At 39.9% G+C, this 13,336-nt stretch overlaps 1 protein-coding gene across 2 annotated transcripts in view; it reads right to left on the minus strand.

Moving 5' to 3' along the window:
* Window positions 1–13,336, minus strand: part of arid5b (AT-rich interaction domain 5B) — a 75,048-nt gene that overhangs the window by 6,602 nt on the left and 55,110 nt on the right. For both annotated transcript variants that reach the window (XM_076891534.1, XM_004551416.6), the window contains 3 exons: window positions 12,617–12,890; window positions 7,930–7,982; window positions 6,786–6,883 (listed from right to left, as the gene is read on the minus strand). In XM_076891534.1, coding sequence (XP_076747649.1) covers window positions 6,786–6,883; window positions 7,930–7,982; window positions 12,617–12,890 — 425 coding nt within the window. The remainder of the gene's footprint in view (window positions 1–6,785; window positions 6,884–7,929; window positions 7,983–12,616; window positions 12,891–13,336) is intronic.

Below are 13,336 nucleotides of genomic sequence, written 5' to 3' on the forward strand. Positions count from 1 at the left end.
TTCTTCTGAAAATCTTTCCAGCTCCTCTGTCAGTTTCTTTAAAACAATAAAAATCCATGAAAGCCAGACAGAAACATGACTTTCTAAGTCATGAGAAGAAAAAAAAGGTCTTCTCGTGTAACGACAAGAGACGGTTGCACTATTCCTTTTAAGGGACATGGCGGTAAAACAAACAGTGAATCAAGAGCTGTTTCGCCTCCTCTTCAAAAGGAAGAAAAAAAAGCCTCAGAGAGTTCAAGAGGCTCTGTGGGATTTTTTGTTATTTTTCCTCTGAACAAAAGTGCTGGCAGGGAAAGCGGTGAAACTACATTTCATACAGCTGGTCTGGCACCAGGCCCCAGGCCAAGAAAGGAAATGTACTATTAAATGTGACTTATTGGAGAGATGGAGAGCAAAGAGGTTGTGAAAGAGAAGAGAGGAGGGAAAGGGCCAAAAGGAAAAAGAAACAGAAGGATAGAAAGAGCGGCATAATGACATGTTAATGAACAGGAAAAATGATTTTGAATAAAGGAATGAAAAATCCTAGAAAACATAACTTTAAAGTAGAAGCTGTGGATTTTCCCCTGTTAAACAGGGAAGTGCTTCTCAGTCTTTCTATAATTAGGCCTTATTGCACAAAAAAGGAGGGTGAGGTAAATCTTCCACTGTTATAAACAAAAGGTCTTGAAAATTGTTATCGACATACCGACATGTAAAAATATCTAGAGGCTATTAGAGATCAAGGGCTAGAAAAGTGACATGTTTGCTGCATATACAAGGGTCTACTGTTGACTATCAGCAGGATCTGTGGGAAAGAGATGGCTGCCTGGGCCTGGGTCAACTTTATGGAATGTCAATAAGGGCTAGGGGGATGGTGGTGTTGCTGGTTAATGTAAGAGCTGAACCAGGGAAATTACTGGAGCTGAAAATAGTTACACATGGAAAGCTTAAGATGTTATGTTGGTCCGGGAAACCAAAAAAAAAAAAAAATCAGCCTCAGGAAGTTCTATTCATTGTTAGAAAGACTTGTTTTGTAACACTTAACTACTGACCAAAAATTTCAGTCTATCAAAATATGATTGTACATTTTATACACCCATTACAGTATCTTTGACTGCCAGGAAACAAGTATTAAAACTGCAGGAGTCCATTTTTAATTCTGTAAAAAACAAACAAACAAACAAGGCAAAGCAAGTAAAAATTAAAAATAAAATCCTAATAGACCCCTGTGTGTGAAAGCAATTTCAAACACTGCACCTATAACTTAATCATGATTGTGTAGTATGATATAATAAGCACTTATAATACAATACTGCTATAAGTAGCAATTTCCTTCAAAGCAGGGGAGGGGCTAAGCTTGGCAGCCACTGAAATAGTTGAGAGAAAGCCAGATGTAGTTATTAATTTGAGCCACTTGGGGGCGTATTCTGCACTGGAAGACTCCAACAAGGAATTTCATCAAGGCAGGAGAGGCAACATTTTTATGAGGTCAATAAATACTTAACTTCCTCTCATGCCAATTTATCACCTGGCTTTTGTTTAAGCGGCCGTTTTCCATGTTCCTTAACAAGGCATCCAAATACGCAGTGAAGATGAAATATTTATATTGATAGACAGAAACTATCTCATGTAATTAATCAGAAAAAAATATTTCTTCATATACACGATGGATTATATGTGACTGATTTTGGAATCTGGGATCAACAACACTGTGATTCAACAGAACAAAACTGTCAACTAAGCAGGTCTGTGCCTTTGAAATAATGGCTTACACACAAAGCACTTCTACTGAAAACAACAAAAAAAAAAAGACAACTTGGCAAAAACAAGGTGACTTTACCAGGAATGTGCTGCTGTTGTCCGAGTCTTGTGTTACAGGAACAAGCACTGTGCTCAAATCCAAGAAATGCCTAAGTCACCAAATAAGTGGAAAAAGCCCACAGGCTGTTCCATTTCAACAATTTCCCTCTCATCCGTCTTGAAATTAATTTTTGCTGGTGTTGTGTTAAGATCACAAGAGCTGCTTCATGCGTTAAAAGAAAAAAAAAAAAAGGCTGGTGGACAAGCCCCTGGGGCTGTAGAAAGATTTGGAGGAAAGAAAAATAACGTACTTTTACAAGGCTGTGAGGAAAAGAGAATAAAATAGAAAAGGATAAAATCAAATCTTTATCATATGTAAGTGGAATGATTAAGCACCATCACAGCGATGAGAAAACAATAACTGCTGTAGAGAAAGAGCCAAGATGCCGGCAGAGGGATAAACAGACATTGTAGCTGGTCCCTTTGCTTTGGATTTATGCCTCAAAGCCTCTCTTTTGTCTCGAAGCCAAACCACTTGAGGTGACCCTCATTCATGCAGTTAAAACAGGAGGGCAGCGCAGGAATGTATGAAAAACTTAAGTCCTTTGTCAAGTCTGAAAATACCAGATTTAAAATGACCTCTACTGTTCCCCCGGGGTTTGCTCTCATTAGCTGCTGCTGCTGCAGCTTGCAGTAAATGTTCACCATACAAGGTGTGAGCCAAGAGTGCTACATGTAAGTGTTTAAAATAAATGTGTACTATTCTGCATAAAGGACCACTCAAGTCTTTCAGTCACTAAAGTATTAATACGCCGTAATATCCACAATATGTTCCCTCTTGCTGCCCTGAAGTGGACTGAAATCTCAGCAAGAATATCATTAATTTAATTTGCAACACTGAAGCACTTATTAATTTCAGTAGACTTGAATAGATTCTCATACAGTCGATTGCCTGTCACACATCAGTGCCATAATTTGTGATTTCTCACTGCCACTGGGGGAAAAAACCCCTCAGACCTTTTGATTAAATTTGACACATAAAGAAATGATCCGATATTGTGATTTGTTAGATGGCTGCAAAAAAGAAAGAAGAAGAGATTTTTATCACTGAATGCTCAATAAAGCATTTGTCTTGGGGAAACCATCTCGCTCTCAGATGTTAAAATAGCTGCCTGCTATTTTAGTGTAAAGAACATGCAGCTCTTTGGCTGCCTTCCCACTCTAGCTCAAGTCCACATTCTGTGGAAGTGTTCATGGATATACAAAGACTTTGGCCATCCTTCTGATACAGACAACATGTTGAGACATTATTATAGTCTTAAGGAATGCTGAGAGTAAATACTATGTTATCATATTGCAACTGTCCTATCTCTCTCCTGTTTTTTTACTTTCTTTCTTTTTTTTAAAAACTAAAATAGTCAACCATTTTTACTTCTTTATTAAATTCTATCAACGTCTCATCCTGCTTCTTTCAGGTTTACAAGGTGATACTCTTTCCACACCACTTCTTACTGCAATCTAATGATACCCTCTGCTGCAGGACAACAGACCAACTTAAATCTGTGTTTCAGTGTAAAAATATAATGCGCTACATCTGATGTATTGCAACACAGCAAGGACAATGCGGAGCGAGACGCTGACGAGTTCAGAATAACATTTACAAAACAATCCTGTCTCTTTCTCTCTTGCCCAAATTTGAAACCCGTGGTATTATACGGTAATTCTCAGAGCAAGGACTGACTCAAGGTTTCCTAATAATGTATTTTTATATCTGGAAAGCAGCTTTAGTGAATGCAAAAGAACATCGATACCAGGAGGAATGAATAAAGGCTGAATCAATAAAACATCTAGTCGACTAAAATTGGAACAGTCGTGCATCTGTCTTAAAAGAAACACATATCTGCATGATCTGAGCCAGAGAATATTTCACAGGCTCCGCGTACAGTACATCTGGCAAACATCCATTACTTTATAGACAAAATGATTTAATCCAAAAACCCCTCATCTGCGTTTTCTGCTATTACCCAAAACCTCAGAGTTTTTAAATAGCAAATTATTCTAAATTGCTTCGCTGTTGCCATGGATACCCCCCACCTCCCCCTCCAACCCCCCCCCCCCCCCCCCCCCCCCCCCCACACCAATACCAACCCCGTGGTGCAATTACATTAGAGTGCCAAGGCATGGTGAGGTATTAAAAATCCGTAACAGGCAGAAATGAACAGAGATGGTGGAATGTGATGTTTCTGTTACAAGAGATCACGTAGGAAACCTGGAAGATTAAATATGTAGGAGCTGTTAAAAGGCGCTGACCTGTATAATGAAAGAAACAGCATGAAGTGCAAGGCAGGGAGTGGAAGAGAGAGAGACGGGGAGAGGGAGAGTGAAAGAGAGAGAGAGGAGGGAGAAAATGGCACAGCACAGAAGCAAAAGGCAGTCTATTTCAAGGTTATTGATGCCATCTTTTTCATGACCTCATTTTTAATTCAGAGCGCTGGGCCCTGACAGCTAATCTCGGGAAACGGTTTAAATAAATATCATTAAAGCTTCCCCGTAGCTGCAGCGGCAGACCTTGGCTTGGACATTTCTACATTGATTTTTCCCTGCGCACTAATGAAGGGCGCTCTGTGCCTAAACAACAGTAACTTTGAAAATGACAATTAGCTGAGGTTATCTCCTGTTCAATTCCAGCTATGTAACTCTATTTCTACCAGTGATTACCGCCCGCTCCTGGACAGCATAAATATAGTGATTATGCCCCTGGCTCCATCTTTCACAATAACATCTCCTAGGAAACCATTTCATATGATTTTACCATTAGGGCTGTAAAGGGATAATGTGTATAATTTAAAACGAGCACTGAATGCTTGTGGATATTCACAGTCTTTAACCCAAATAACACCAAGACAGCCAAGAATATCCACTTAATTGAAAGCAATTATGTCCTGAAATATTGTTTCCTTTTTTCCTACTAGCTGGAGACTTATTTCCTGCTCTACTCTACTTTGGCCCACTGAGACAAATCAAAGTGATCCTTCTGCGAGATGAGGAAAACATAGGTGTTGTTCCAGTTTGTTCACTGTACATTCTTCCCTGTGAAATATATTTCTGTAGCACGTTGACTAATGATTAAAGGTGGAAACAAAGACGCCTCTGGGGAACAAACACATACTTCAGCGAGCCCACAAACAGCCTCATTCATCATGCAGAGAGAATGGCCGTGTTTGCTGAGTTAATACAATGAAGCTAATTGCCCTCCAAGCAGTCCAAACACCAAGGCTCAGCTAAAATTATTCCCCTGAATGGAAACTTGCTCAGCTTCAGCTGATATCTCTCTCTCTCTCTCTCTCTCTCTCTCTCTCTCTCACACACACACACACACACACACACACACACACACACACACACACACACACACACACACACACAGTCACCCCCATCCCCTCCTTCTTACACCTTCTCTCTGTCAGACTGATATTCACTGCAGTGTGTGGATATTATTGCTTTGTATTGATTCAGCATTATTTTCTCTCAGCTGCTTCTCGGTGGCTGGAGAGGGAAAGGCCAGCGCAGCAGCAGTCACACCTCAGCGCTTCCCACAAATTCGTCCTACACCCCTATTTTATGCCTTACAGACAAATGAACAATATAGCGTTTTACTTCAAAGTAATTGCTGCACTCCACAAAATAAGGATGAAACACGTCTTGGATTCTGAGTTTTGCAACAACAACAACAAAAAGCAAAGACTTCTTTTTTCCCCAGTATCATATTTGAAGCCATGAATTGATAGTCACGTCTATTATTAGTAGAAATAAGAGCATCCAGTTTGCAGCAGGTTCTTATTTGAAGTTCGGAGAAACAACTGGGAATGCAGCATAAACACTGGAGGCACTTGCAGCTGAACATTTAGAGGCGCATTGTCAGCTTGTCAACAAATTCAACACCTAAAATAATATACTCTCACAAATATGGTGTTGCAAATTTCCTGGAAAAACTGCCCTGGCCGCCAATGCTTGTGCTCGTGAATTCGCTTACAGCATGCAATCTTGACACAATATGAAGGTGCCTGGCTCCCTCATATGGCACTGCTGGCATATTGCTGTATTACGGATAGGTGTGTGTGTGTGTGCCTGAACTGTGCTGATGCATAAACCTGCAGCAGCCAGAGGGATGTGGAGAGGGTCACAGGCCCGGAGGAATGACCTGCTTCATGAGCGACTGGTTATCTCTTGCTGGGAAGATCGTATTTGGCATTTGTTTAACCTTGGGAAAGTGGCTGTGTGTGTATGTTTGCATGTGTGTGTGTGTTTGTGTGTGTTTGTGAGTGTGTGCTAGCAGCCCTGCATTAATAACCACACAGCTCCCTTAGGATCATATCCATATGCTTGCTTAGGTTTTGTAATACCATCTGAGTGATTATAATGTGGAGGTTGAAAATGCTGCAGTATCAGGCTGAACGATTAAATGAATATATTAAACTGGTGTTTTCATTTTATCCCGCAGCTTTCTGTGCTTGTAATGCATATATAGTGGAAAATGGAGAGACTGCATGCGTATTCATATAGGTCAGCTAATAATTAAAAACTTTGCTGTTATTTTGAACTCCTTAATCCTCTTTGGTTTGTTTGTAGAGCGGAATTGGAACAGATTACAGCACAATTGGTTTCACTGTGCCACACAACTGATCAATTGAGGCAAGGAAAATAACCAAATCTCATGTCATTATGAATTGATTTAGGTCCATAGGATAAGGAAGACATTTCTAAATACAATTACAGCTACATGCTAAAACAGTCGGCATCCCACTGTTGCTCTTCATGTGTACATTGACTTTCCGTAAATAAGATCAATATGTGTCCTGCTGTGTCCTGATGTTACAAATAAAGCATTGTGAAAGTACATTTGATGTAGCTGTGAAGGAGTTTACCCACTTCAGGCGATGCAGACTGTTCACATGTGCATGCATAACAATGTGTCATATATATAACTACCCGACATAATAACTCACCTCTCGTAGTGTCTCCGTGTACATGTGGCGGCACTTGTGCTGCTGGGGTTGCCGCCCAATTCATCATATACATGTTTCCACTGTCTGCGGACTGTGATCTGGAGCGATGGGTGAGAATACAGAGTGATCAGACAAAAAGACAAAAGAAATAGAGACAAAAAAAGAGATAAAAATAAGACCAAGAGAAAGAAAAACACCAAAAAATAATAAAAGACATAAGTAGTTGACATCATTTCAAGGTCTTGGGGAGCTGATGAGTCATCATGTTCCAGTTATTGAATCCTCAACACTCAATTCTCTAACATAATAAGCTCTGTTAACATCATGCAGTCAGTTGTTCCTGCTACGACTCCTTATTCCACAACAGATGGGAATAAAGGACGAGCTACAACACAAAACACAAAAGAATGACGGCTGCCACAGAGCCAACAAAGCCACAACATGAAACGTGAGATAATCAGCTGCAGATATGAGCGTTTTAAAAGGATATGAGCCCCAATTATATGAGCTGTATCCTGTTTACGGCCTAGTTTAGTTGTCTGTTTGGACGACACAGCTAGCATATTTAGAAACAGGCATAAGCAATCGACTTGAAGACTTAATATCAAACATTGACTTCACTTTGAAAATACGTCGCACATGAATAGTGAGTGAATAAAAGGCAGGTAAGGCTGCCAAGTTAAATGCCTCATACACCCTCATTTCTGACTCACTCTGGCTGTGTGTGAACTCGCATATAGTACTTGCTCACACGTGGGTATGTATGTGCATTTCACTTCATCTCCAAATGGGAAAAAATGAGTGATTTAACCAATTTCCTTTTGACCAGTTTAGAACAGAGGAACATGTGTTTTCCACTCCAAGGGGGTTTTGAAACAACAGCATCATTTCTGCTAAAAGTGGCTCTGAGCGAAACTTTCTTCTTGGGAAAACAGTGACTGAGCTCAAGGGGTAAAAGGAGGGCAGAGAAATAAAAGGCAGGGAGGAAAGAAGGAAGACAGGTTGGAGGACAGCATTAGTGGAAGAGACAATTTAGAAGAAAAAAAAAGAGCAAGTGTGGATTTTTGGAGGAGAAACAGAAAGAGGGTGGGGAGGGAACTTCATGGAAAAGCAGGACTATATTGCCACATGTGTGAATACTTACCAACTCATATCCTCCGAGTTTCTGAGCAGCTTGAAACATAGTCCAAAGGTTGACTGTGGGAGAGACAGAAGACAAACAAGGGAGTTAGGAACTCTGGGAAAGGACCTGAGCTGAAACACATAACGTCATGTGCAGTCATTACACAAGAGAGAAGGCGATGAATATCAAACTTTTATTTAAAAGCTGCCATAACAAAACAAGTGTTATGACTAAAAGGTATGTTTACACGCTGAAGTCATTTGTTTAGATTAAAAGTAGTTCTGGGCGCTATAATTGTATTTATTACATAAATGGATTGTTAGCACTGACAAATCAACATGTTTAAAAGCTGATGACATTTTATTTTAGGTAAAGTCTAAAAGCCTACAGAAAGCATCAGTACGGGCAAATACATGTTTAGCTTTAAACCATATAATGCACATATAAATGAGCGAATGCACGGATTAAACTATAAACTAATGAGACACACTGAAGAGAGTAGTAATTACATATTCTTTGCCTGGAAAAGTGAAAACAGCTTTTCATCATAATTTCACACAAAACAATTCTGCACTTCAGCTAAAAGGATGCAAATGAATACTGAGCACTTATACAATCATGACTATGTGATAGAATACAGCATATGCTTTATCCTGACAAAGAGATGTGTTAACCCTCAGCTGCCGCCTGCAGGTATGAATGAAACACCATTAAAAGCATCAAACACTTGGCAATATGCTCAAACTTCTGTTTGAACTAATGCAAATTCCTTTGCATTGATTTTCCCATGCAAATACCCCATGACAGCCCATATCAAAATAAAAGTCTTGTGTAACATTTTCCTAAAAATAGCCGTGTAAGCTTTCAGAAAGGCTTCAAATGGCTGTCTGTCTTTGAAAGAAAATATTTCCCACAAACAAAGAACCACGAGTTCATTGGGAGACTTTTGTGCCAATGACATTTGTATTTGCTTTCTGTAACATCATTGTTTAACATTTTTATATGAAGGCCTATAAATAAGAAAAGGAGGCCTCGCCTGGGGAGAAATCCATCAAAATTCAATCTGTGCGTACACAAAGCCTTGCATTTGTCAAAATGACATTTTCCTATCTCCGCATTTGACAGCATTGATTTTTTCCTTCCCTCCTCTCTGTGACCGTTGTCAATGCACGGGTGGAATAACAAAGGGAGCTTGGTAGGTTTTTCTGTTTGAACTGAGCACGCTGGCGTATTGTGCTTTCTGACTGTAGAAACAGAAAGACGGTCTATTTAACTAGCTTGTTATGCATCGACTGTAATTATTACAATAGCGCACGGGACTGGGAGGGAACAGGACACATAAAGGAAATGAGAGAACATGCCTTTTCTTAGATGTCTTGTCATTAGCAATTTCTTTTCTTAATTCCCCTCTATTTGGCAGGGGCAATTATCACTGAGATAAGGATGACAAAACAGGAACACAATGCAGCCTCAATGACACACCGATGGCATGGCAATTAGACAACAAGGCTGGAAGAAGGAGACAAATTGGAACTGATGTTCACAATCACATGCTGATGCCCGAGCACTGAAGCACACACAAAAAAATTTCACACAGAGGCACACACTCACACTTAACAGTTAATCTTGGAGATCAAGGGCATTCACAACATACAGTGTAACTACTTCTACTCTTGTTTTATTCCTCCTACATCCACTATCACAATCTCAAAATTATCTTTCTACAATCTCTACTGCAGCCATGCAACTTAAATGGCAGCAACTGTACAGCAAAGTCAACAAAAAAAAAAAACCCAAAACAAAAATAGAAGGACGACAACTCACTGGAATAAACTGCAGCCACACTTGGTAGCTGTTTTCTGCAATTCAAATGCTAGTGCTCTCGTAGCTTTTAAAATGACTGAGCAATGCAAATTAGGAATAAAAAGAGTGCATACTACAGCTGGAACATTAAGTTTAGGGACAGCAATAATCAGTGGGTAGTTTCACAAACAATCATTTTAAAAATTCAAAAATTGTATTATTTGGGTACTCTGGCTTCCTCCCACAGGCCAAAAATATGCATATTAGGTTAACTGGTGATTCTAAATTGGCTGCATCAGCCCTGTGATAGACTGGTTCTCTGTCCAGGGTGTACACTGATGTTCACCCTATGACAGCTGGGATAGGTGTTTAAGAAAATGGACCGATGGATGAAATTATCTGGCTCCAACTCTTGAAATGTGAACACTTTTTTTTTCTTTTCATTTTACTAAATACATCAGCAGGGAGAAAAAAACCCCAGTTCATTGGATTTCACCTTGCACGCTGGGATTCTGTGACTTTTTCATAGTTTCACAAATGAATCACTGATTAGCTGTAAGTAGAACACTAAACAACATGTTGATCTCTAGATTAAACAGAGAAATTGTTCATTTCCACCTTCCAGCAAAGATAAGAATATCTTGAGCCTCTAAAATGTAAAGACATCTTGTGCTTATCTTGACAGAAAACTGAATATGAGGCCGGCTGGTCTCAGATGAGCACCTGAGCTCTAAGATGTTTAATTCATACAAACCTTGAAGTGAAACATGAATTCCGCATGAGAGTGAGGCAGGAAAACAAGTGGGTGCTGAGCTAAACCAGCAATATTAGCATTTCTCTGTTTAAAATAGATTATGAGTCATTCGAGGTAAAGGCAGACCGACTGAATTTCAGTGGTTAGCGGTCTTATCTCTCAGCCAGACTGTAAAGCTTCACTATTATGGTGTTAAAGGTAAGACTCCAAGGCTAGAAGATGAGGTGGAATACGCAGAAATAGTCTTCGTTCAGGCTCAGATAGGGTTTTTTTGGAGGTGAGTCAAATGGATATTTTAGTGATCCAGCCAACAAAGCATGGGTAAGTCTGGTAAATCAATCAACCATCTGTTGCTTTGTTAAACTCTGGAGAACTTCATAAAAGATTATTACTCAAATGCAACTGAAATAACATAATTTGGATTTCCATTTCAGGAAAGTGAGCTCTGATCTTTTAATGCATTTGTAGCAAGTTTAAAGAGAAGACTATGAAAACGGCGTCTGATTACATCTAAGGGTTTATTGTATTAATTATGATGTGTTTTCCTTTTTTCCTCCTCTTTACATGTGCTGATGTGCGCTCGCTGCCAAGGACGAAGTTTAAACAGCATGATTTCACCATTTAATGAGGGCCTTGCTTATGATGTGTCTGGTTTTGAGATTCAAAGCATGTACTGTATGTAAAACAGTTGGCGCGTGGACCTCGACTTTATTCTGAGCTCAAACTGAGAAATGCCAGCTAAAAGTAAAGCGAGTTGGGTATGCAATTCTCCCTCCGACTCTCTACGTATTCCTCGCTCCCTCTTTATATCTCCCGCAACCACAATGACCTATTTAAGCAACAACATGTCGGCAGTCAAGATGACAGGACTGTCAAAATACCGCAGTGAGGTTAGCGCAGTCGAGTCGACCACAGCTTACCTTCGTGTAATAGTTTAGAGTAATGAGTTTTACTACGCTATAAACTGTCACTGTTACATTCAATAGGCATCTCTCCCCTCTCCCTGTCTCTCGTTAATTTGCTGGAGTTGTCGTGCTACATTCTGATCTGAATGGCTAAATTCTCCTTGGTTCCTCTGACATGAATGCAAATGTTATGTCCCTCCTTGAATAAAGACTGAGCATGAACTAAATCTGAAAACCACAGTTTGTGAAGAGAGCCCGCATTCTCATGCGTCTTGCCTCGACATCAAACACATAAAGCAAACACACTTTTTCACTTTCCAGAGACCATAGTGTGCCCTTTTTGATGCTTAGGTGCGCGTTTTTTCTTCTTCTTCTCTGTCCTGTTCACACCAAATGCAAGCTAAGCATCCGACCTATATTAGAAATCTTTCATCTTGGGCCGACGTGTTTCCCATACATGTGATGTTCTTTTAACACTGGTGGAGGACGTTCTTGGCCTTCACAGGAAACCCCTTTGACAAGTGAGAGAAGATATTCTCTCTTTATATAAAAGCCAGGCAAAATGTGCTCTGACAGGAAGTCTCCTGAGTCTTTTACTAACTGCTAGATGGGATTTTTCTCAACATAGAATATTAATCCTTTAGTTTATTATTACTACACACTGAGTTAGTTTTTTAACATTTTGGCTGCAGTTTAAATTCTGGGGCCTTAAACATAACGCCCATCACATATGGGAGCACATGAAACTCTCACACTCTAGATGAATAGGAGAAAGTCCACCATTGACTAAAAACCAGCTACTTGTTTCTCCTTTGATCACAACAGGGGCTCTGCATATATAACATGTGGTTAGAGATGCCGATTAGAGTCCACGCAAGGTTTTCCCCTGCCCGTTACACCGACATGTGTGACTTACAGAGTGCACTTTCACTCTGATACATATACTTGTGTTTCTTTTCTCCAAGCACACGATATTTTAGGGTTCAAATAATAATGTGCTTTCTTTTTTCTGTGCAGGGAAATTCTGAGGAGGTTTGGGGGCTTTTTTTTTATTGCTTGTTCCTACATGTGTCTTTTACTCCAAATTTGTTTTAATCTCCTCTCAGCCTCAGTCGATGTTACGACCTAAATTTTCAAAATAACTCCTGTAAAAATGTATCCACACAAATTTTTTACTATCGATTCGAGCGCTCCATTGCTTCAACAACGGCAGTGAGGGAATAAGAGAAAAAGTTGCCCTACTCACTCTGTTTGAAGCCGAGGAAGGGGATCCTCTCTATGGGCGTGTCTCTTTCTTTCATGTACTTGTAGAGGTCTACTAAGAAAGCCTGCTCCTCCGCTCGGCTCTCCTCTGATGTATCCTCCTCTTTATTGTCCTCTTTCTCGCTTCTCTCCTCCCTCTCCTTTTCCTTTCCTCTGTCCTTCTCCTCGGATAAAGATTTCTTACTGAGGCCAATGGCCTTTTGTTTGGCCGGTGCGGTTATTTTTCCGTTGGGTACCGTTTTACAGTTGGGTTTGACCTGCAAAGAGAGAGCATACAGACTCAGCGGATGTATTTAGCGGAAAATTAAACCCTTAACAGAGTGTTATTCAAATGATGTCAGACAGTTTGTATGACTTTTGTTAGAGTTTAAGCACAAGTAAATATTCCTAATGGCCACAGAGGAAAACTCCCATTGATTATCAATGAAGCAGCTCTTCTGGTCATAACAGATTAGGCACAGATAGGTTTGACTCCAGCTTTGAGAAAGAATTGCTTATATTGATTTAACTGTCCAAGGTCATAGGAATGACTGTGGAAGAGCTTTTACCAAAGATATTTCCCTCACAGGAATATTACGACTAATGTCAGACAATAAACGAGGACAGAGGTACAAAATCAAAATATCAATAGAAAGTGATACCACTAAACCGATGTTTTAAATAAAGAAAACATGACAAGACCTAGTAATGGGGCTTGATGATT

This window comes from Maylandia zebra, linkage group LG13, assembly GCF_041146795.1.
Source record: "Maylandia zebra isolate NMK-2024a linkage group LG13, Mzebra_GT3a, whole genome shotgun sequence".
NCBI lineage: Eukaryota > Metazoa > Chordata > Actinopteri > Cichliformes > Cichlidae > Maylandia > Maylandia zebra.